Below are 23794 nucleotides of genomic sequence, written 5' to 3'. Positions count from 1 at the left end.
TAACTGAAATAAAATAAAATAAAAGACATAAAAAAATCAAAAACACACAACACAAATTACTAAAACTTACACTAAGATTAAAATAAACATTATATGACATTAAATAAAATAAAAAGTGAATCTATTTTATTTCAGTTAGTAGCCCCAGCAACATTTCTGATTTTCCAAGTTGAAGAATTAAAATGTGTAAAACTGAAAACTAAAATGAAACTGAAACAAAAAATAAAACATTAAAAAAAAGTTCAAGTTAAAATAAGAAATCACTAAAAGTAAAAACAGATAAAATAGATAGATAAAAAAATAATAACAAAAACACAGCAAATTTACTAAAACCTAAACTAAGATTAAAATAAAAACACTTTTTAAAAACCTAAATACTAATAAATACAATAATAGGAAATTAACAATACTAAAATAACACTTGGTTAGACATGGACCTCTTAACTAACCCTCCACCTGACAGAAACAGCAGCTGAAGAACAGACCCTTTCACACACTCAGAAACCTTCAGGTTATATTCAGAATGGTAAACTGCTCATACTATATTCACAGTATGCAGTAGTATGCCGTGCACAGTATATATGGAGTACCAGTATAAATGACTACAACAAAAGGTGTAGTATACAACCAGAGAGAAGTGCAAGAAATACAGAACAGATGTTATTGATCAAGAATTATCAAGTGAAACTGATGGAGAGACCCGTCCTCAAATCCCCTCACAGGATGTCAAACGTCATTCTCCGAGCAGCCCGGCAATGGACGCTGATGGCCGAAGGGTGGAGCGGCATTAATAAATCTATTCTTAACCAGCCCGCTGCCGTCCAGCCTCAGGACACATGAGACTTCAGTGCCGAAACACGCCATTAGAGTCCATTAGAGCCGTACGCTTCAGCTCCGTCCATTTCCTCCCTCCATCTCCTCTCCAGTTCTCATCTCTCTGTTTACATCTCACGTCTTTCTTTAAATCTGACTCTTTTACTCTCTATCAATGAAGGCACTGAGAAACAGCTTCATTAAGGGATAGAACATCCAAACATTTTCAAGCAGTTCTTTTCTACAACCCATCGTTTTTAAAATTTGAATACAATGAAAACTAAAAGACTGTCAAATCACATGAGCCAATATTTTATTCACAATAAAACAAAGATAACATAAAAAAATTTTAAACTGAGAAGTTTTACAATTTTATGCACAAAATCATTTCAAATTTGATGCCTGCTACAGGTCTCAAAATAGTTGGGATGGGGGCATGTTTACCATGGTGTAGCATCTCCTCTTCTTTTCAAAACAGTTTGAAGACCTCTGGCCATAAGGGTTACAAGTTTCTGGAGTTTTGGTGTTGGAATTTGGTCCCATTCTTGCCTGCTATAGGTTTCCAGCTGCTCAAGAGTTTGTGGTCGTCTTTGACATATTTTTCATTTAATGATGCTCCAAATGTTCTTTATAGGTGAAAGATGTGGACTGCAGGCAGGCCAATTCAGCACCTGGACTCTTCTACTACGAAGCCATGCTGTTGTAATAGCTGCAGTATGTGGTTTTACATTGTCCTGGTGAAATACACAAGGCCTTCCCTGAAATAGACGTCCCCTGGAGGGGAGCATATGTTGCTCTAAAACCTTTATATACCTTTCAGCATTCATAGTGCCTTCGAAAACACGCAAGCTGCCCATACCGTATGCACTTATGCACCCCCGTACCATCAGAGATGCTGGCTTTTGAACTGAACGCTGATGACACGCTGGAAGTTCTCCCTCCTCTTTAGCCCGGAGGACACAGCGTCCGTGATTTCCAACAAAATGTAAAATTTGAACTCGTCTGACCATAGAACACATTTCCACTATGAAACAGTCCATTTTAAATGAGCCTTGGCCCACAGGACACGACGGCGCATCTGGACCATGTTCACATATGGCTTCCTTTTTGCATGATAGAGCTTTATTTGGCATCTGCAGACGGCACAGCGGATTGCGTTTACCGTCCGACAGTGGTTTCTGGAAGTATTCCTGGGCCCATTTAGTAATGTCGATGATAGAATCATGCCGATGAGTGATGCAGTGTCGTCTGAGGGCCTGAAGACCACGGGCATCCAACAAATGTCTTCGGCCTTGACCCTTATGCACAGAGATTTCTCCAGTTTCTCTGAATCTTTTGATGTTGTTATGCACTGTAGTTGATGAGATTTGTAAAGCCTTTGCAACTTGATGTTGAGGAACGTTGTTTTTAAAGTATTCCACAATCTTTTTATGCACTCTTTCACAGATTGGAGAGCCTCTGCCCATCTTTACTTCTGTGAGACTCTGCCTCTCTAAGACATCCCTTTTATATTCTGATGTCAATTAACTTAATTAGTTGCTAGATGTTCTCCCCGCTGAATCTTTTCAAAAATGTTTTGCTTTTTCAGCCCTTTGTTGCCCCCGTGCCAACTTTTTTGAGATCTGTAGCAGGCATCAAATTTTAAATGAGTTCATTTAGTGGATAAAAGTGTAATATTTCTCCATTTAAGCATGTGTTATGTTCTATGTTCTATTGTGAATAAAATATTGGCTAATGTGATTTGAAAGTCTTTTATTATTCAAATTTAAAAAAAATGTCCCAACATTTCCAGAATTCAGTTTGTAGAACAGCCAAAAAATGCCAAGCTCCAAAAACCATAGGTAATACTATAGTATATTAGGTATCACTATATTACAGTACAAAAAGTATCAGCCCATACAACTTATGCACTATATTATAAGTCATCTGAAGTCATTGTGTGAGAAACAGACCAAAATTTAACCCATTATCTTCCTTTATGCCAAAATTCTGGATGTCACTATGAACTGTCATTGTATATTAAAGATGAGTTTAAATGTTCTTCATAATTCCCCCCTTTGTGTTTGTCTAAGCAGATAAACAGCAGTCTGGAAAGACAGACAGTCATTTGTCACTTGCCAGAATTAGACTGTTTGACGAGATGGCAGATGACTAGACTGTTTGATGAGATGTCCTCACCATATATGAAATATTGCACTGGATGCAAATAATAGTAGCCTTATATCACAATATCACTGTTGAGTAAACCTGAGCTGCAGTATGGACAAGACTAATGCTGAAGAAGTCTGACTATGTGAGATGAGACTCCCTCCAGAGAGGCAAACAGAGAAAAGTGATGTTAAAGGATGTTTAAGAGCTCAATGATCATGTTAAGCTGATAAATGCTCAATTGTCAGAGTGAGACAGACAGAACATGTCTGTAGTGGTGAGACCTACCCTGAATGTCATCTGTCTGTTCGGTGGCCTGCATGGCTTTACGGATCTGCATACGGATGATGTCAATCTTCGTTTTACTGTCTTGCAGCATCTGCTGAGCTGACTGAAGCAGCTTTTTATCCTGGAGCACAGAAAGATGGATAGATGGAGATACTCAGATAGACAGTCAGACAGACAGTCAGACAGACAGTCAGACAGTCAGACAGTCAGACAGATAGATAGATAGATAGATAGATAGATAGATAGATAGATAGATAGATAGATAGATAGATAGATAGATAGATAGATAGATAGATAGATAGATAGATATACACCCAGATAGACCATCAGATAAATAGACATCCAGACAGACAGTCAGAGAGACAGACATATCAATAGACAGTCTGATAGATTTACAGTCACATAGATAGACATCCAGTACCTTGGCAACCCCATTGGCATAGATGGGGATCATGTTCTCTGCCCCCTGTTTGACCTTCAGTTCGATGTTGAGCTGTCGCTCCAGAGCCTTAATCCTGTCCTGATTGGCTGAGGAGCGACCTGGCATCCCAGGAGACTGAAGGTCATCTGTGGATCAAAGACAGGGTCAAACATTCATCTGGGGTAACGGTCTAACAGGATTATGAGGACTGTAAATAAATAAAAATACTTTTTTTTGCACAAAAAGAATTCTCGTAGCTTCGTAAAAATTACGGTTGAACCCCTGACGTCACATGGACTGTTTTACCGATGTCCTTGCTATGTTTCTGATATGATTGTGGTAGTACCCTTGCTGTCTATGGAGAGTCAGAGAGCTCTCAGATTTCAACAAAAATATCTTCATTTGTGTTCCGAAGATGAACGAAGGTATTACGAGTTTGGAACGACATGAGGGTGAGTAATTAATGATTGACTTTTCATTTTCTCTTTAAAGGTAAGATAATAATGGTGACCCCTGACCTTTGCTGTCATCGTGACCCTTGACTACGATGTGGGCATCCAGCTCTTGCAGCTGAGCATGGAGCGAGTCAAGTTTGCGGCTGGAGCTACGTAACTGGCTCTCCACCTGCTGGGCGTTGCGTTTGTCAGTGGTGGCCCGCCGCAGGTTCTCTGCGCCCGCTTTTATCTTCAGCTCCTTCCGGATCTCCCTTCGGATCCTCTCTCGCTGCTCGTCCAACCGCTGTTGCACGCAGGAGTCTGAGAAATCAGAGTTCTGGTCCAGTCCCAGCTGCTCCAGGACGGAAAAACCATCTGAATCCTAGGAGAAACAGGAGGGGTCATGGGTCAATGCTGGAAGACTGAGCTTATGTATGACAGAATGATAAATAGATCGAGTGATAGACAAGCAGAAAAAATGAGACAGGCAGATAGAATAGATAGAATGATGGATAGATAGACAGAAATATCCACAGACACAGATAAAATGATAGATAGCTAGATAGACAAACAGATAGATAAACAGACAGAGAGACAAACAATAAGACAGGTAGATAAAATAATAGAAGATAGATTGATAGAATAATATACAGATAGAATGATGCATAGAGGCAGACTGATATAATGATGGACAAACAGAAAGAAAGAAAGAGACGTAGATTAACTGGTTGACTGACAGATATAAGGACAGTCAGAAAGATGAGAGCCGATACATAGATGGACATCATGGACAGATAGAACGACAGAATAATAGAATGAACAACAGACAGACAGCCTGTGAGTATCTAGTTTACTTGCTTTTTGAGTTCCTCCAAAAGAAAAAACAAACAAACTCTGAAAATCCATGTATTAATGACAGATCTTGCAGACTCACTGTTTTATGGTGGACTGATATAAAGCAGTGCACATTGATTTCAAAAGACCGAAAGAAAGAGCGTGATGTCTGAGACCGAGACTCTTAACAGATCCGGGGTCAGTGACAGCGCTCTGCTGTACATTGATTCAATACGACCATAAATAACTCCCTCACAGCGGGACATAAACACACCACCTGCTCTTAGAACAAACACACTGACATCTCAAACCTCCAAGGACAGTCCAGACCAGATTCTGAGTGTGTATGAGAAGAGAAATCAAATATTAGACTAGTGAATGTCACTCAGTAGATCAAGTGTCGGTATCTGCGGCGATTGTCATGCTTTTTAGTGCAAGTATGAAGCCTGAACTGAAATATTTGGCATCGGTACACATTTCGGTGAAACTGACGGACTGAGGGAACATTTCTTGCAAAAGAGCACAAAAAGCTTTTTGTTTTTTAATATTTTTTTATATATACACATTTTATGTTTCCAAAAGGACATTTATTTGAGCAAAAATACAGTAAAAACAGTGAAATAGCAATAGAATTTAAAGTGCCCCTATTATGGATTTTTGAAGTGAATGAAAGCATCATGCAAAGTTTTAAATCTGAAACCACTTGTTGGTCTTTTCGTGTTGGTCTGAATGAAAATGCAAATTCATTCTTTGCCACTAGATGCCGCTTTTGGAGCGGTAAAAATAGCGTTTTTCCCGGTAACACTGTACACAAAGCAGCACTGTGCTCACAAACGCTGCTTTATCAGGCATAATGAAATTAAATTATGAAAATGAGAAAATGGGTTTGGAAAAATGAATTGTTGAGAAAATAGTTTGCGAGTTGTTGAGCAAACAAGGTAAAACTAAATGCATATTAAGACAATGAAAGTGTTTTTTGACCTTGCATGCATGTCAAACTGTTGTTGGTGACCAAAACCAAAATACCTTTCATTACCCATAATAGGGGCACTTTAAAATGTGTTAAAATGCAATTTATTCCTTTATTCCATCATTACATCAAATAGCTTTGATGTGCAACCCCCCCCCCCCAAAAAAAAAAACACACCTTAACTATTCAAAAGTAGTGTATTTTTTATATTTGTAATATAATTTTAATTCTGTTTTTACTTTTTACATTCATATAGCACTTACTTTATACAATACAAATTACTTTACCGTAAGTCAAAAAGTTTCAGCAAGCAATAATTTCTTGCATAACTTCAAGTACAACAAGGCCTTCCAGAAGATCTAATACAGTTTAAGTGAAATTAAGTGCTTTTAAAATGTTTTTTGCAGCTGTAATGTAAACTACTGTTGTAGTCTTTGTTAGTAATCAGTAATGAGTCAGCAGTGGTGTGAGGAGAATCAAAGGGCAGCTCTGCGGTTCAGTGCTCATGCAGAGGAAGTCAACAAAATCAAGAGAAACCTTATCATCATGGATAATACCGACCCGCATTCAGAAGTTCTCTTTTGCGTTTTGTTTTCGTTGGTCAATAAGGACACAAGAGAATCACACAGATTGAGCTGAACTGTAATCAAACACCGCCCAGTTGAAATATAACACACTTGTGCAGTCCATTTAAAGGCTAAACACACGTCTGGAAGTGTAAATAGAGCAGGTACCAGACTCAAGACACCACAGAAACATTCAGCCACGTTATATTTCAGCTGACAGAGAGCGAACAACACACATGAACATTGTGACTCAATAAGGAAGTACTGCCATGAGCAGTTCACTTACAAAACACACAGGAAAAGTCACTTCAGTTCGTTCAACACACACATAAAACATGTAGGAAAGACAAACCACAAAAAAAATCGCATTCAAATCTCAATAGTTCCTTCAGTTCAATGAGGTTTTGCTGAAGTCTCCTGCTTCTCAAATGTTTCTTCTTTCAAGAAGATCCAATTAATCTCACATATATCCCCTCTGAAGATATTTCAGTGTCTAAAATTAGCCAATATCTCAAAGTCTGCATCAAAAGTCGATCTCAATGTGTACATTTATCATCAAATGGATCTGATCTGCGCTCTCTGTTAATTGTATAGCTCTATACAGTCAAAATTGTAAGTGAAACAGATTATTGTATGTTTTACATTACGTGGAAATTTACTAGCAACCTTTGAGTATAAACCGAACATTTTACACCAAAGTGTTGTCAGTATATATTCTTATTTGATGACAACTAGTGACTCATTTGGGTCTTTATTTCTCACACCAATCCTATGTATTTAAATACTGCTTCCTGATCTATTGCTAACGATCCATCATGTTTCTAATGCAAAAAAATCACACAGAGACATCTTCACCATCCAATCATTTATTCAGAAAAAGAAACTCATGTCCTGGCCTAATTTGATCTTGATATCCTGGTTCACTCAGAAACACGTCACATTACGGAAGTCGAATGCCTTGTGAACACCACTAAGCTCTGAGCAGCATTCGTTTCACTACAAACACGGTTCAGAAACATCAGAAACAGCTACGAACCACAATCATAATGCTCTTCAGCTCACAAAGGTTTAGTTCAGGCCTTAAAGGCATAAATAAGCCCAAAATATCAATTAATCCATCCTCATGTTGTTTCAAACCGATCAGAATTAAGTATAAAACAAAGAACATAGTAGATATTCTAATAAATGCCTGAGTGTGTTTTGAAAGTCAATGGAGCCCAATAGCTTTAAAAATATATATATTTTTTATGTTAATTGAAATATAGTTAGTTGGCTAAGGCAACAATTTTCATTTATTTCTAAGACTGAAATAAATGTTAATAAAAACAGTGATACCTTACAATAAAGTCCCATTAGTTAGCATTGCTTAATGCATTAACAATGAGCAATACATTTCTTAAAATATTTATAACTAAAATATATAAAACTATTAATTCATATTAGCTCAGGTCCATTAAATAATATTAACATATGCAACTTTTGATTTTAGTAAATGTTGAAATCTACTACGATTTCACATCACCTGACAGCAAAAGATTAATAAATGCTTTAAAAGTATTTTTCAGTGTTAGTTTACGAATGTTAACAAATGGAAGTCTTACCATAACTCTAGTGTTCTTTAAAATATCTTCTTTTATGTTCCACAGAAAAAATAAATGCATACAGGTTTGGAACGACTTGAGTCGACCAGGTTTTGAGTTCCTACCACATGTTCGGCCTCTGCTGGGCTGGAGGGAAAGTCCTCCTGCGAACAATCTCCAGCATCTCCTTCACTGTCCATCACCTCCTCTCCTCTCCCGTTCTCCTCAGATCAAACACGGTTCTGTCTGTAATTAGAGCCACTGACACCATATACTGAGATGGCCTCCGCTCAGAGAGAACGACAGCAACAGCTTCCTGTTAATCTCTACATGAAACACAAAAGGCGATTGCTGTTTGCACAGGAACACACACACACACACACACACACAGGCACGTGGATGGTTCGCTTTTGAAATGTCTCGACCAACTTCCTGCTCAGAGACGAGCTCTGCAGCTTGGCACCTTTACATTTCTGTGTGTTTTAATACACAGTATGGCATTTGCAAACTCTTTTCTGAACCAAAGAGGAAATGAAACCGTCCAAAAAAAGCCTCACAAATGCATCATACAAACACACTGCCTTAAATTCACTGCAACTGAAATACCATTTCTAGAATGAAGAACATAATGAATAATGATCCCAAAGTCAATCCAAGATGTAGATGAGTTTGTTTCTTCATCAGATTTGGAGAAATGTATCATAACATCACTTGCTCAGCAATGGATGCTCTGCAGTGAATGGGTGCCGTCAGAATGAGAGTTCATCAACATCACAATAATCAACACCACTCCAGTCCATCAGTTAATGTCTTGTGAAAAGTGAAAAGATGTGTGTATGTAAGAAACAAATCTATCTATCTATCTATCTATCTATCTATCTATCTATCTATCTATCTATCTATCTATCTATCTATCTATCTATCTATCTATCTATCTATCTTTTTTACTTTGTTACAAATCAAAGTCAAAATACAATTCCTATGTCCATAAAATTGCTTCCTCCATTTAAAAAGCTAATCTCCTCCGGAGAGAAATACTCACAGATCAAGGACTGTTTAAGCAAAAACAGCTCTAAAAAAAAATATGTTGTGGATTGTGATGTGAGAGGAAAACAGTGGATGGACTGCAGAGGATCCATTGATGAGCAAGTAATGTAATGCTACATTTCTCCAAATCTGATGAAGAAACAAACTCATCTACATCATGGATAGTCTGAGGGTGAGTAAATTTTCAGCAAATGTTCATTTTTGGGTGAAATGTTCCTTTAATGTGTGTGTTTATCCATATAAAGGCACAGGACTTGTGGTCTCTAATGTCTTAAGATGGTTCTGGCTGCAACATCTAGTGACACAAAGCAGAGAAGTGAGTTATTATTGTATCAAGCTTTTCTAAAGAAAGAGATCTATGTTCTGAATATAAACAAGATCTAATTTATGATCAGCACTTTAATGTAATGCATCTTTCATCTCAGGTCCAAATTTGACCAGGTTAAACTGCACGACTACATTCCAGAATGACACTGGAAACCTTCCTGTGATGCTTTACAGGGTCTGTAAGGCTCCGCCCATGAGGCCACGCCCACAAATCAGACCGGCAATGTAACGCTCAGGTATTCTGGCTGGGAACCTTTCCCAGAAGCCATCTGACTGCTGTGTTTACAGACAACATTACACAGGAACCGAACAACACGAGTTCACATATCTGAAAAACAGCCGGAGCGAAGCAAAGCCACTGAGGTACATGGACAAGTTTTTAAAAAGAAACATACGTATGTAGAATTGAACATTTTCACACAAATTTACTGTATTTTTAACTGTTTCTACAACTGTAAAACTAAAAAGAAATTTGAGGTAAATAATTGGAAATGATTACAGAACTACAGTTAACCCAAAACTGAGCTTTGATATCTGAGTGGAAAACTGAAGTATCCTAGCAAAGCCCTAGCAACCATTTATAACACCCAGCTACTGCCTAGCTACTACCAAAAACACCCTAGCAGCCATAGAGCAATGACTTAGCAGCCACCAAGTGTTAGGAACCACACAAAACACCCTAGCAACTACCTACCAATGCCTTAAAAACTATCTGTAACACCTAGCAACCACAAGATCACCCTAGCAACCGTATAGCAATGCCATAGCAGCCACCCAAAACACTCTAGCAACAAATTAGCCACTACCTGAAACACTCTAGTAACTATCTAGCAACACCCTGGCAACCATCTATATTAACACCTATAAGGCCCTGTGATTTCCATGATGCAGAAAACACTCTCAGGAAAAAAAGACAACACAGAATTTCTGAAAAACATAAAACATATTATATATATTACACTTATTACATGTATTATTGTTCAAATTTCATTACGTTTTTCCCCCTGAGTTCAAATTATTATTAAAATTTAGTTAAATTATCATCTACGAAAAAAAAAAAAACATTAGGAAAAAAATTTAAACCAAAGACCTAGAAACTGCCTAGTTAACACCAAGAACAACCTAGTGACTGCCTAGCAACCACATTGTAATGCACTAGCAACCTCTCAGAACCTCTGCCGAGCTACCACAGAGAACACCCTAGCAACTGCCTAAACCCTAGCAACTGCCTAACTACCACCAAGAACACCCTAGCAACCACCATGAACACCCTAGTGACTGCCTAAGCCCTAACAACTGCTTAACTACCACCAACAACACCCTAGCGACCCCCAAGAACATCCTAGCGACTGCCTAAGCCCTAACAACTGCCTTACTACCACCAAGAACACCCTAGCAACCACCAAAAACCCACTAGCGATCACCAATAACACCCTAGCGACTGCCTAAGCCCTAACAACTGCCTAACTACCACCAAGAACACCCTAGCGACCACCAAGAACATCCTAGCGACTGCCTAAGCCCTAACAACTGCCTAACTACCACCAAGAACACCCTAGCGACCACCAAGAACATCCTAGCGACTGCCTAAGCCCTAACAACTGCCTAACTACCACCAAGAACACCCTAGCAACCACTAAAAACACACTAGCCATCACCAATAACACCCTAGCGACTGCCTAAGCCCTAACAACTGCCTAACTACCACCAAGAACACCCTAGCAACCACCAAAAACACACTAGCGACAACCAATAACACCCTAGCGACTACCTAAGCCCTAACAACTGCCCAACTACCACCAAGAACAGCCTAGCAACCACCAAAAACCCACTAGTGACCACCAAGAACACCCTAGCGACTGCCTAAGCCCTATCAACCGCCAAACTACCACCAAGAACACCCTAGCAACCACCAAAAACCCACTAGCGACCACCAAGAACACCCTAGCGACTGCCTAAGCCCTAACAACTGCCTAACTACCACCAAGAACACCATAGCGACCACCAAGAACACCCTAGCGACTGCCTAACTCTCACATTGTAGAACACCCTAACAACCACAACAAAGCCCTGGCAACTACTCAGAACATCCTATCAACCACCTAGCCATGCCTTAACACCACCTAAACACACCCATAGAAATCAACACAAACACAATGCTCCAGGTAATAAAACGAAACCCCAGAAACAAGCTCCAAATATCATGTTTGTTTTACTGTTTATTATAGCATGCATCGTGGGTTTTGTGCGAAGAGGATCAGATTTCAAGAGATCTGAATGATCGTTAGTCTACACGTCTCACTGAGTGAAAACTACACCTGAGTCTCTAAACATCTCACAACTGATCAATGGAAGACGCATGTGGACGAGAGACACTAAACACAGAGAGAGAGAGACAGGAAGTCATTAGTGAGGGTTGAGTGGACTGATCCATTTCTCTTAGTGCTTTTGGCAGAAACAACGAGCAACTTAAATGTAATAAAAACTGAATTAGCAGAAGGACTCTTGCTGCTGAGAAAGACAAAAATCCTATGAACAGATCTCTGAACACCAACTAAATCACACTAAATATACCTCAACACTAATTAGTGCATTTCTAACACCAGTAGTGTAAAAATAAATTAAATTAAATAGTGCAGCACTCAAATCATTCAGGCGTTTACAATTCTTGTATAACTCCGTTTTATATTTTATTATTTTTTATTTACATTGTAACGTAACCATAAATGAGCTCCAAATATCATATGTGTGTTTAAGTTTAGCATGATTCTTCATTCTTCAGACCTTTTAATTATTATTTTAAGATCGACCTGAAACGCAAATGCATTTTACTTCGATAATATTTCAGAACAAACCCATATATTTACTGAAAAACAGACGAGACTTGATTTGAATCGATTCAATGGTGAAACATCTCTATATGAGCTGGTTGAAAAAAATAGATTAAAAAGATAAACATTTATTTTTTTCTGATGAATCAATAACACTATCAATAAAATTTTAATAAAGTCCTTTTTGATTTCACATTTGAACAAGATCTAAACTCTGCTGGAAGCTTCAGTCTCGTTTCTGACACGAAGCATCAGTGTTCAGAAAGCAATCAGAGACAATCATGACTGTCTGTGAAATCACACGAACATTTCAGATGAAACTCTGCTACACACAGATGTATTATTCAGAGGCACATTAAGAGTCACTTCAGAATGAATAATGTGTGTGTGGCCGCCGTCAGCATCTGCATTCATACACACGCGTCTGAAGGTTTCAGCTCTTTCTTTATTATTAGTGACTCAACTGATGAGAGACTGCAGGTCTAAGTATTACATAACAATTATAAGAATGTAGTTTAAAATAATTTTAGACGGAGTATAGCCAGTGGTGGAATTGGATGGGGATGGTGGGGTGGAGGGTCCTGTGAATACAAATGATTACAAAATTTGTCTAAAAATAAGCTTTTTAAAATTATTATTTATGAGCTGTGTTTCAAGCTATTGTAACATGTCTGGTTTTCTGTTTTCCCCTGTGACCTAGTTTTCCCCATTCAGTTTAATTAGTCATTCAGTTCACCTGTGTTTGCAATTATCTCATTAGTCTCCTATGTTTGGTCCATCCTTTATAAGTCTTCAGTTCTCCCTGTGTATTCGTCCGTTCTCGTCTATGTAAGCTTGATTTATTGTCTACCTTTTGATATTCTGATTAAAATACCTTTTGTTTGTATCACCGTCGTCTGCCTGCAGTTGTGCCTCATCAGCCCGTGACAGAAGAACGGACCAATACAGTTTTTTTTTTTGCGGCATTTTTTGTTCCCCTATTTTTTCCTCCCCCTTTCCCATGGATAATCCCAACATTGCCCTGCTATGCCTGGAGCAGAGGTACCGCTCCCTAGAAGATTACACCAGGGATTTTGTGGAATTGGCGTGCCTAACGCACTATCCTGACCGCTCGCTTTGTGTATGTTACATCGCCAGTCTTAGCGAGCGGTCTAAGGCACGCCTCCCCGGGAGCGGTCCTCGGAACAACTTTGCCGCATGTGTGGAGTGGGTGCTGGAGAACAATGGACTATTCTTCTCCGTCTGCCCCGCTGATGAGGACTTCTCCAGCCTCACTCCCAAACCAGTGACCAGCCAGCCTTTCTCCTACTGCACGGAGATTTCGCCGGAGCCCACTCCAGATGGAGAGCCTGTGCCTGCCGTGACACGTGAGCCAGATCCGAGACCCGTGATCGAGCCTATCGTCACCCCGGAGCCTGAGCCCCAGGAGTGGTCTGACCAAGTGCGTGAGCCGGCAACATCGTCCGTCCCCGAGGGAATCCTAGTGGAGATCGAGGGCTTGGAGGGAAGCCCCGCCCAAGCTGAGGGTGAGCTGCAACTGGCCACTGGCAATTATTCCGAAGAACTTAAGGACATCTTCATGTGGGATCTTATTGACTGGTTTGGGGAGGCATTACCCAGCCCTGTATCTCCTGTGCCTCCGCTGGTTCCGTCCAGCCCTGAATCTCCTGTGCCTCCGCTGGTTCCGTCCAGCCCTGAATCTCCTGTGCCTCCGCTGGTTCCGTCCAGCCCTGAATCTCCTGTGCCTCCACTGGTTCCGTCCAGCTCGAATCCTCTTGTGTTCCCTCCCAGCCTCCCTCTCCCGCCTCCTCTCAAGCCAGTCAGTTCCTTTACCCTAGTCCCGCTGGTGCCTGTCAGCCCCTCAGCTCACCCTCAGTCTGCGCCAGCTGGGCGCCCTGAGCCATCGCCTCGGGACTTTCACCTGCCAGCTCTGCCAAGGTGTGAGGATTCCCTGTCTCCACCTCCAGCCTCCGAACCCCGGACTCCATCTCGGCCCTCCGAACCATCGGCTCCACCTTGGTTCATAGCTCCATCACCTCCACCGGGGCCCATCCTCCCACCTGCTCCACCGGGCTCCCTCGTCCCTCCGGCTCCGCCTTGGTCAGTCGTCGAGCTGTCAGGCTCCTCCTTCCCGTCAGCGTCACCTTCATCCTCCGTCACTCCGGCTCCGCCGCGGCATTCCGGTTCCCCGCCTCCACCTCAGTCGCCTGAGCCTCGGACTCCGCCTTGGCCCTCCGGATCCTTAATGTCACCCTGGCTCTCCATCTGCTCGGTTCCATCCTGGGCTCCCCTTCCATCGGCTCCATCTCCGTCAGTCGTCCCCAGGGTGTCGTCAAGGCCTTCTCCACCCTGGCTCCTCCCTCCCTCGACTCCGCCCTGGGGCCTCTTCCTGGCTGGTCTCTGGATTTTCATTGGACTCCTCCTGTTCCTGGCTTCCCCTTGGCTCCTCCCACCCTCCACTCCCCCATGGACTTCTTTTTTGGACTCTCTTGTTTTTTTTTTGTTTTTTTTCTGCCACCCTCCTGCTCCACATCCTCCTCCAGAGCCCCCACCCTCCCTCCTCAGTTATTATATGACGGCGTGGGGTCACGCCTTGCCGGGAGGGGGCGAACTGTAACATGTCTGGTTTTCTGTTTTCCCCTGTGACCTAGTTTTCCCCATTCAGTTTAATTAGTCATTCAGTTCACCTGTGTTTGCAATTATCTCATTAGTCTCCTATGTTTGGTCCATCCTTTATAAGTCTTCAGTTCTCCCTGTGTATTCGTCCGTTCTCGTCTATGTAAGCTTGATTTATTGTCTACCTTTTGATATTCTGATTAAAATACCTTTTGTTTGTATCACCGTCGTCTGCCTGCAGTTGTGCCTCATCAGCCCGTGACAGCTATGAGTCTCAAGTTATGAGTCTCAAGATTCCATATTTGGTGGTTATTTTATTTTGTGATAGGAGTAATACTGAGAGAGAAACTTATACATTTGTGACATAAAAATGCATCCAAAAAATTCAATGCGGTTTGGGTGGCACCCAGTGACTATTTGCTTCATTAGGCAATAAATATTTTTGGACTCTCGACATATTTTTTTTTTTTTTTGTTTAGTTTTTTGCAAAGTCACTGACATTGATAATGTCAGCAAGCATGAATTAGTACCAACAATATGTCACACTGAATAATTAAAGTAATATATAAAATGATACATGTATAATTAAATATATATAACTCAAACGTTTGGTGTAACAGCAAAGTGCAAGTTAAGAAAAAACAAGCACAGCGATGTTAAAAAAAAAAATTTATAAATAATTTAAATAGGGTCTATAAAAAGCAGCACAACACCTCAAATATGTTAAAAACTGAAAATATTTGCATATTAATATCTAACATTTTCCCTCTGCGTGTCTCTTTTCTGAATTCCTTCCTCATATTATTCTTGTGGATGTCATGCAAAAATGCTGTAAACATTAAACACTTGCACCAAAGACTCAAAAATAGCCAGAGAGTAAAGCTTTCCTAACTTATTTTGTTGAGCTTGAGCTCTTTTTAGAAAGTTGTGGAATCTGTGGATAAAAAGGAGGGCAGACAGAAGCTATGTAGCGAAAAAAAACTGCATACAATTTTTATGTGTAGTTTAAGATTTTATGCACATCTCGGCATTTCCATCCAGCATCTTATCCCAAAACATGCATAAAAATACATGGATAGAAACAGAACTAAGTCAAACAAACTGAGGTGTTGCAGCATCTGACATCATTTCCTGGATGTGCAGGATATATCCTGCTGTTATTAAGAGTCTATGGATTATGCTTCCAATCATAAAAACGGATCACTCACACTGAACGACTGTATGTATGTTTCTGGACTTTGTCAGGATTTACCGCTGAACAGAAAGGGATAAAAATTCACTGAATTCTATTAAAAGAAAAGCTGATTACATTTATATCATCTCTGACCCAGATCATGCTGAATATTTGCTTTAAACGATGCTTTTACTTTGTTGTCACTATTGAGATTATTTTAAGGATTGTTCACCCAAAAAGTACAATTCTGTCATTTACTCACCAAATGTTGCACCAAACCTGGATGACTATTAATTTTGTGGAACACAAAAGGAAATGTCTTCTTCATATTCAAACTTAAGCCGAACCTGGACACATGTCTTGTGCACATAAGTCATATTGACTGCTGTTATGATACTTTTAAGATGCTTGTTTGTCATTTTAGGAGTCTATTTTGCTCTATAGAAAAACAACAATGTGAAGGGGAACATGGTGAAAATGATTTGTTTTTCGCTATGTTGAATTATTCTGAATTATAGCATGATAAAAAAGAATTTTGAACCTGGATTTGTCCAATGTTCAGATTTATTCAAACGAATGCATATTTAATGAATATTTAAACATAGCATTTCAGAAAACAGTCGTCTTATACTATGATTAATCAGTTGGGAAAGTATGATATCTATTAGTTATTTTTTTATCCTATTCACCTGTAGTATCTTGCCTAAAAAAGCAAGAGTCTGAAAGCCTACTTTATCAACTGGCATCAACACTAAACTAGGGTGACGATGCGGAGAAATTTGCATCAAGCTTTCATGCGCAAATCTACAACATTGGTTTCAAATGAGGTGGTCAAATTGTGCTCAAGTGTTGTCAAAACATTGCTGTCTCTCATTACGTGTCGATGGCGCTCATGTTTCTCTTGTAATGTAAACAGATGGTGGTGAATTTCACCATAAGGGCCCTTCAAACCGTCGAAGACATTTCTCTCCAACCTCAATGGACAGAAAGCTCATACCGGGCGCGCTCACATTACCAGCGGTGACACTCACTGAGCCCGAGGGCATTAGGGCTGATTTCTGCTCTCCTCGCAGAAGAAAAACATTTGGACAATTGTTTTAGCAAACGACCCACACAGCAGGTTATTGATTTTGTGCAATGAGCTTTAATGCATCTAATGGGCTGCAAAAGCATGGGGTGAAGAGGGACACAGCCAGGCTAAAAGGATCATGGGACGGATCTTTCTCCAGTGAGCGGGCCAGTTACACAAACACCTCACAGATAAATCTCCCTGGCAGAAGCATACCGAACACGTACATAAAAGCAGACGTGTGATTTAACATACTAAACCTTCCTGTCGTGTTGGTCAATTTGACCCATATTCAATTTAATTGCTTGAAAATTGGTAAACTATTCATTTTTTCTTAAAATTGTGTTACTTTCTCATTCAGGGTCATAAATGCACATGCAAAGTTTTAACAAATAGATGTGTTTTGGAAAGTCTTTTAGTACAAATTTTGTTTACATCAAAATAGTGTTGTCAAATTGACCCCCGCTGGTTCCCATGCTATTCACCAAAAATCAATACTTTGAAAAACAGCATAAATATGAAATTCAAGACTCAAAATTTACTCAAAACTAAAGGCTGGTTTTCAGAAGTCATCCATGGAGAATTTGCTGTTTCTTCCAACTATTTGAGTTTCCCAGTCTAAATGTTTGTGAAAGTTGTTCTTTTTTGGATGTCAATTACTAGACTGTTGCAGGACTAAGAAGTGTGAGAAACCTCATATGGTTTTGAGAACCAGACAAAAAGGCAGAGGCTATTTACACCAAGTACAAATAGCGATTAATACTATTAACACAAAGTACAAATAATGTTAAATATTAATGGTTAGCTGTAGTTATTTGCAGCTAATTGTGTGCAAATAGTCACTACAAGTAGTCAATAAGAACATCAAGGACGTGTTTTATTTTGTGTATGTGCAGCTAATTTTAAACATAAAAATATCCAGGTCGAATTGACCCATAACACAAAGGGTGTAAGAGTTCAAATGTCTCATATTTTAGCCTGTTTTATACGAATCTTTAGTTTTTCCCTCATAGTGTCGATTTTTGGCAAATTGCATGAAACCAGTGGGGGTCAGTTTGACTGGCAACACAAAAGCAATATTCAAATTTTCAACACAACAGATGGTTGAGCTACTGCTCAATAGCGCCACTTGTGGCAACATTTAAAACCCATATCTGCATTTCATATTGCATTCAACTATGACAAAATAAAAAGTACAGCCAAATGCATCATGCTATACTGAACTCTGACCATCAGTTCAGTATAGCATTTGTGCTGAAACATTAAAAATGAGTCTAAAACCTTACTGGTAGACATACTGTTCAGACAGAGAACAGCTGAGCCAGCCAGCTGATACAGTTTCTCGTCTACGGTACAGCAAGATGGGCTCAAAAAAGCTGTTTAATTTTTAATTCTTCCCTGGATGAAGCTGAAACATCAATGTCACACAGGGCCCTGATTTTCTGTTGCATTTAACAGTAAGAGACTCACACTACTACGGTTCCTCTTTCAGTGTGCATCTGTGGGATTTTTAGACCTGTTTTGTGATCCACCAACTATTGCCATTATGAAAGTATTATAATCCAGGGATTCTCATTCTAGAGGCCATTTAATTTAACAACAACAACAAAAATGCTAATGCCCCTATAAACAAGAATGTCAATATAAAAACATCAATAAATGGGGTCTATTCTTCTTGAAGTGGAGGACTGAAATTGTAAATGTGCGCAGCTATAGCTACAGGTTTATTTGTCTACATTTATAGTGCAATAGCATATAAATGGCCTTTTGTATATAAATACATAAACTCCAATTTTGATTTCACAATGCCTTTCAGTTTCAAGAAACAATTCATTTTCCTCATCTGATCACACCCTAATGGTTCATATTTGGGGCTTGCATAATGGAGCCTGATGACCACAATAAAGAACACAAAAGACAGTCAAACAAGTGTTCTGCGAAGCACCAGAGAGAAACCAATTCAATTATTGCTGAGATATTCTCCTGAGAAATGCTGGCAGACCGTCATTGTTACAGTTACATTTACAGGAATCATGAAAACAAGACTGAAACAGCTGCTGGCCGCTGACCACACTGTGTACCAGCACTGAAAAGGACAAACCTGCTGTAGGACAAAGATTATTAGGTAATTTACCCTACATAACGCCAGCAACAAGATTACACTGCAGTCCAAACCCTGATAGCACACGTACATCATGGAGATGTCTAACTGACGTCTGCATTTACATCTGCAAGACATATATTTTAGGGTGTTTGCTCATCTACAATACATCTATAGGACGTTTCCTATCAGATGTCAAATAGACGTCTATTAGATGTCTTTAAGGTGTTTATGGTTTAGAATATATGTAAAACTGACTTCTGAAAGAAGTTTGTCAGATGTTTGTAAACAGCAGATGCTTTCCAGATCAAGCGATCTTAAACAGACATCTTTCAGACATATGTGTGCTATCTGGGAATACTAAATAAGAGAAATCATTTTCACAGAGCTCATTATATAATCACAACACTGTAGTAAATCCTCAAAAAGGGTGACAGAGGGCAAAGGAGAGTTCACCTAATGTCCACCTGCTTCTGTTTACAGTCTATAATCCAACACGAGAACACTAGGTCCGTTCACACAGAGAACGATACATATATTAGTGCACACACCAACGCACGATAACTCTGTTACACGCACTGCAGTTTTGTCTTTTGCCGCTTTGGAAAATGAACCAACCCATATCGTAAAAAAGTGCGTTAAATAACCCAGTCTTCGCTACCTGTATTAAGATAGTAAGAGACAGCAGTATGTGTTCATTCTATCTGTTTAGTGTCGATTTACAGAAGTACAGCGCGCGCTCACGCACACAGAGACTAATAAAGAATAGATTATGTGAAGTGCATTAGAGCACAAGTGCATCATTCACAGGGGCGACAGATGGTCTAAACTTACACGCATGGAGCCGGTTTTGTTGATGGCCATCTCAGGTGACAGGGAGCGGAGATGCGTTGCTTCTCACCTGAGCAGCTTCAGTTTCACTCTTAACGACGCATCATAACGGCAGCGGAGCGTTTATACCCGATACGGCGATGAAGCAGGTGCGATGAACTGCGTCCTGTTGCGCTGCTTTGCTCGGTCATAAAGATCAAATCCATGGGGCCATTTCTGCGAACAAGCGTGTCGTGAACTCCCTTGATAAAGCAGAGTAATTAGTTTTATTTGTCGCCCAGTTTAGGCTGGATCGCATTCATGTAGCATAATGAATAAAGGGGAAGTGTTTTCCCTGCGTCTGGGGCAGATATGCATCCCCGGTACACTAAAGTCCAAAATCAGACCCTAAAGTGCATCTCCGGACGATCAAATCCAAATCGACTCAACGGTTCACTGCTCAAGAGAGGTTCATCAGGAGCGTCCTGCCACCGTCATTCTGTGATGAGACTAAAGCACGCGCAGTACCGTCACCCGGTGATCTCGAGCCCCGGTGGCACGCGCCCTGGCTCTCGACCAGCCGTCTGCGCGCAAGGGAGCGCGGTCATGTGATGGACGTTTGTGTCCGCCGTTGAACACTGCGCATTCGTTTCCACTATAATCGTTTTAAAACACGAGCTGTGCTTCATGCGAAATGAAATTCACATTGATGCTCAAGGAATATAAACCCCGACGATTAATTAAATAACAACAGTTATAGAGAACTATGCAATCGCATTTCAATTACCCTGATAGCACACCTACATCATTTGACGTCTGCATTTAGGCCTACATCTGCAAGACGTAACATACGCTATTTATTATAATTATCCCGGCAAACACATGTCCCCCTAAGGTTATAACTTATATTAGGCCTATAGCAGAAATGGGACATTCCAGGCCTATAACTGACTAAAGATAGTGTTTACTCAACAACTCACTTTTTGGCAAAAATGAAAGTTACAAAAATAAAACACTATAGGGGAGACCGAGTATGGTTGTAACACTTTTTGTTTCAGCATCTGTAACTTGCTGAATATTTGAGCTAGAGTGCTTAAACCTTTATACAAAGCACCCACATTTGTTCACTACAAAAGGCACCAATTCAAACCTCTGCAAGAATATCACAGCCCTTATGAATTGATGTTAAACATGGAGTGCCTCTGTTACAATCTACCCCACTGCCAGGGTGTAACACATGCTGGGGAAAGTTGTAACAGTTAGACGAAAGAAGAAAAATAAAGTTTCATAAGTTTTCAAACTTTTCATAAAGTTCACTTCAAAAATAGGTTTATTGAAACAATCTAAAAGAACAATACAAAACAATGTCGCAATTTCTACGAATGACCACAGCTCAAATCCACTTTCTGTTGATGTAGGAGTGTGTGCATGTGTATAGACTACTAGAACAAACCTCCTTAACAGTATTCATGCTTACTGAACAATCCAGTGTACCGAGGTAAAGAACATGTATATCTAACAATAAACTGTGTAAATTTGTGTGTGAGATTGTGTCTGTGTATTGTGTGTGTCTGTGTTCTCAATCAGATTTACAGTGGTGTTAAAACAATGTTTTTAACTCTAGAATGCAGACTTGGTGGATCCAGAAACGGCATAGGGCACATTTTCTCACATTTCCTTTGGCTTTGAGCTGCCAGAAAAGCTCCATATAGACAACATGAAAGTTCTCAGTTCTATGTAAGGGGATGCTAAATTGTGTTACAACTTACCCCATCCCTGTCATCCAATGTTTAGTTAGCTATATTAGCATAACGGTTTCAAATGAGCAGTTTTTGCATCACATTTTGCCTGAGAATCTACAATTTATTTGGCCAAAGGAGAACTGGCCCCCCGACTGAGCCTGGTTTCTCCCAAGGGTTTTTTCTCCATTCTGTCACCGATGGAGTTTTGTTTCCTTGCCACTGTCGCCTCTGGCTTGCTTAGTTGGGGACAGGGGGAAGTCGTGGCCTAATGGTTAGAGAGTCGGACTCGTAATCGAAAGGTTGCGAGTTCGAGTCCCCGGCCGGCAGGAATTGTAGGTGGGGGGAGGGAACGTCCAGCGCTCTCTCCACCCTCAATACCACGACTGAGGTGCCCTTGAGCAAGGCACCGAACCCCCAACTGCTCCCCGGGCGCCGCAGCATGGCTGCCCACTGCTCCGGGTGTGTGTTCACGGTGTGTGTGTGTGTGTGTGTGTGCGCGCGCATTTGTTCACTACTCACTGCTGTGTGTGTGCACTTGGATGGGTTAAACGCAGAGTATGGGTAACCATACTTGACAATACGTCACGACTTTACTTTACTTCATTTCCAGCGATATCGTCGACCTGATTGCAAAGACACTATTTAAACTGAACTGAGCTGGATGATGACATCGCTGAATTCAATAATGAAATGCCTTTAACTGAAAATCTTTTTTTTTTTTTTTATCTTTTCATTTTAGATTATTGACACCTTTTTTGATATTATGCAGTTGCTTAGACACAATATACATTGTAAAAAAATACATTGACTTGACTGTTCTAACGTAAATTATGATTTAATGAAGTACTAAGCAAAATATAGTTTTGGTAAAAATAAATAAAAAATCGTATTCTTACACCAAAATCTGTTTTTTTTTTTCTTTATAAAATCTATTTACAGCCTTGACAACCATTCATGTAAGATCGGGGAGGACGTGGATAAATAATGAAATTATCATAGGACTCCTAGCTTATCCCTGATAGGTGGAAATGCTGTTACAACTCTCCCCATGTTACAACCATACCCGGTCTCATAGAATATGCTATTTCATGTTTTTTTTTATATGCAACTCCCTTCAACGAGTGAGCTGTAATGGTATTATTCTGCAAATTAATCCATAATTAGAGCAGATATGGTATGTTACATGCAAATGCTGTTAATCTGTACACACTGAATAAGCATTTACTTATGGCCGAGGTCACCAAATTCAGTCCTGGAGGGCCGGTGTCCTGCAGAGTTTAGCTCCAACCCTAATTAAACACACCTGAAGCTGCTAATCAAGGTCTTACTGGGTATACTTGAAACTTCCAGGCAGGTGTGTTGAGGTAATTTGGAGCTAAACTCTGCAGGACACCCGCCATACAGGATCAAGTTCGATGACCCCTGATTTCTGGGATCTAGTTAGAAAATGCGCCCCCTTGTGGATCATATTGACACCGTCATCTTAAGATTTTTTTAAAAGGTTTAAAATACCTGTACCAGACTTTATTATTTTTTTTCCAGACATATTAATCACATCTTCAAAATATAGAGAATGTAACACATTAATCCCATCTTCAAAATATAGAGAAGGTTTCTACGTAATTTATGATTATTTCCCTGCTGATATAAAAAAATAAAAAATAAAAAATACAATAGACACAATCACAAAATTTGTAATTGTTTACTGGTTATAATGGGACATTGGTTTTAATGGAAACTGTAATGGACCCTATGGCTTTCTACTGGTAATTTGTTGCCTCTGATTGGTGGCTTGTTAAAACCACTAAAAATACAATATGTCCCAAAACCCACTACTACAGCAACACATTTTTTAATGGTCTTAATGGTTAAAACTTGGTGGTTTGAAATGTTTGTAATCATATTTGTAGTGGAAACCATTACAATTTCTGAGATGGTTAGTTTTTTTTTTTGTTTTTTTTTTTTGCATGCATGAATTATATTTATTAGCACATAATACAGTCAACATAAGAATTATTTGATA

General features: G+C 39.8%; 1 protein-coding gene across 5 annotated transcripts in view; it reads right to left on the bottom strand.

Moving 5' to 3' along the window:
- pkn1b (protein kinase N1b) overlaps window positions 1-20544 on the bottom strand; it is a 34538-nt gene extending 13994 nt beyond the window's left edge. For 2 of the 5 annotated variants that reach the window (XM_079394866.1, XM_079394867.1), the window contains exons 1-4: window positions 8180-8455; window positions 4189-4486; window positions 3671-3816; window positions 3250-3370 (exon numbers count right to left, since the gene is read on the bottom strand). In XM_079394866.1, the coding sequence (XP_079250992.1) occupies window positions 3250-3370; window positions 3671-3816; window positions 4189-4486; window positions 8180-8254 (640 nt within the window). In that variant the 5' untranslated portion in view covers window positions 8255-8455. Of the gene's footprint in view, window positions 1-3249; window positions 3371-3670; window positions 3817-4188; window positions 4487-8075; window positions 8456-20053 lie in introns of those variants that run through there. The other 3 variants (XM_079394870.1, XM_079394869.1, XM_079394868.1) reach the window with 3 other exon arrangements.
- Between the last annotated feature and the right edge of the window lie 3250 nt (window positions 20545-23794).

Source organism: Barbus barbus, assembly GCF_936440315.1.
Source record: "Barbus barbus genome assembly, chromosome: 3".
Classification (NCBI taxonomy): Eukaryota; Metazoa; Chordata; class Actinopteri; order Cypriniformes; family Cyprinidae; genus Barbus; species Barbus barbus.
Note: the sequence above shows the minus strand (reverse complement) of the source record. Positions and strands in the feature narration are given on the sequence as shown.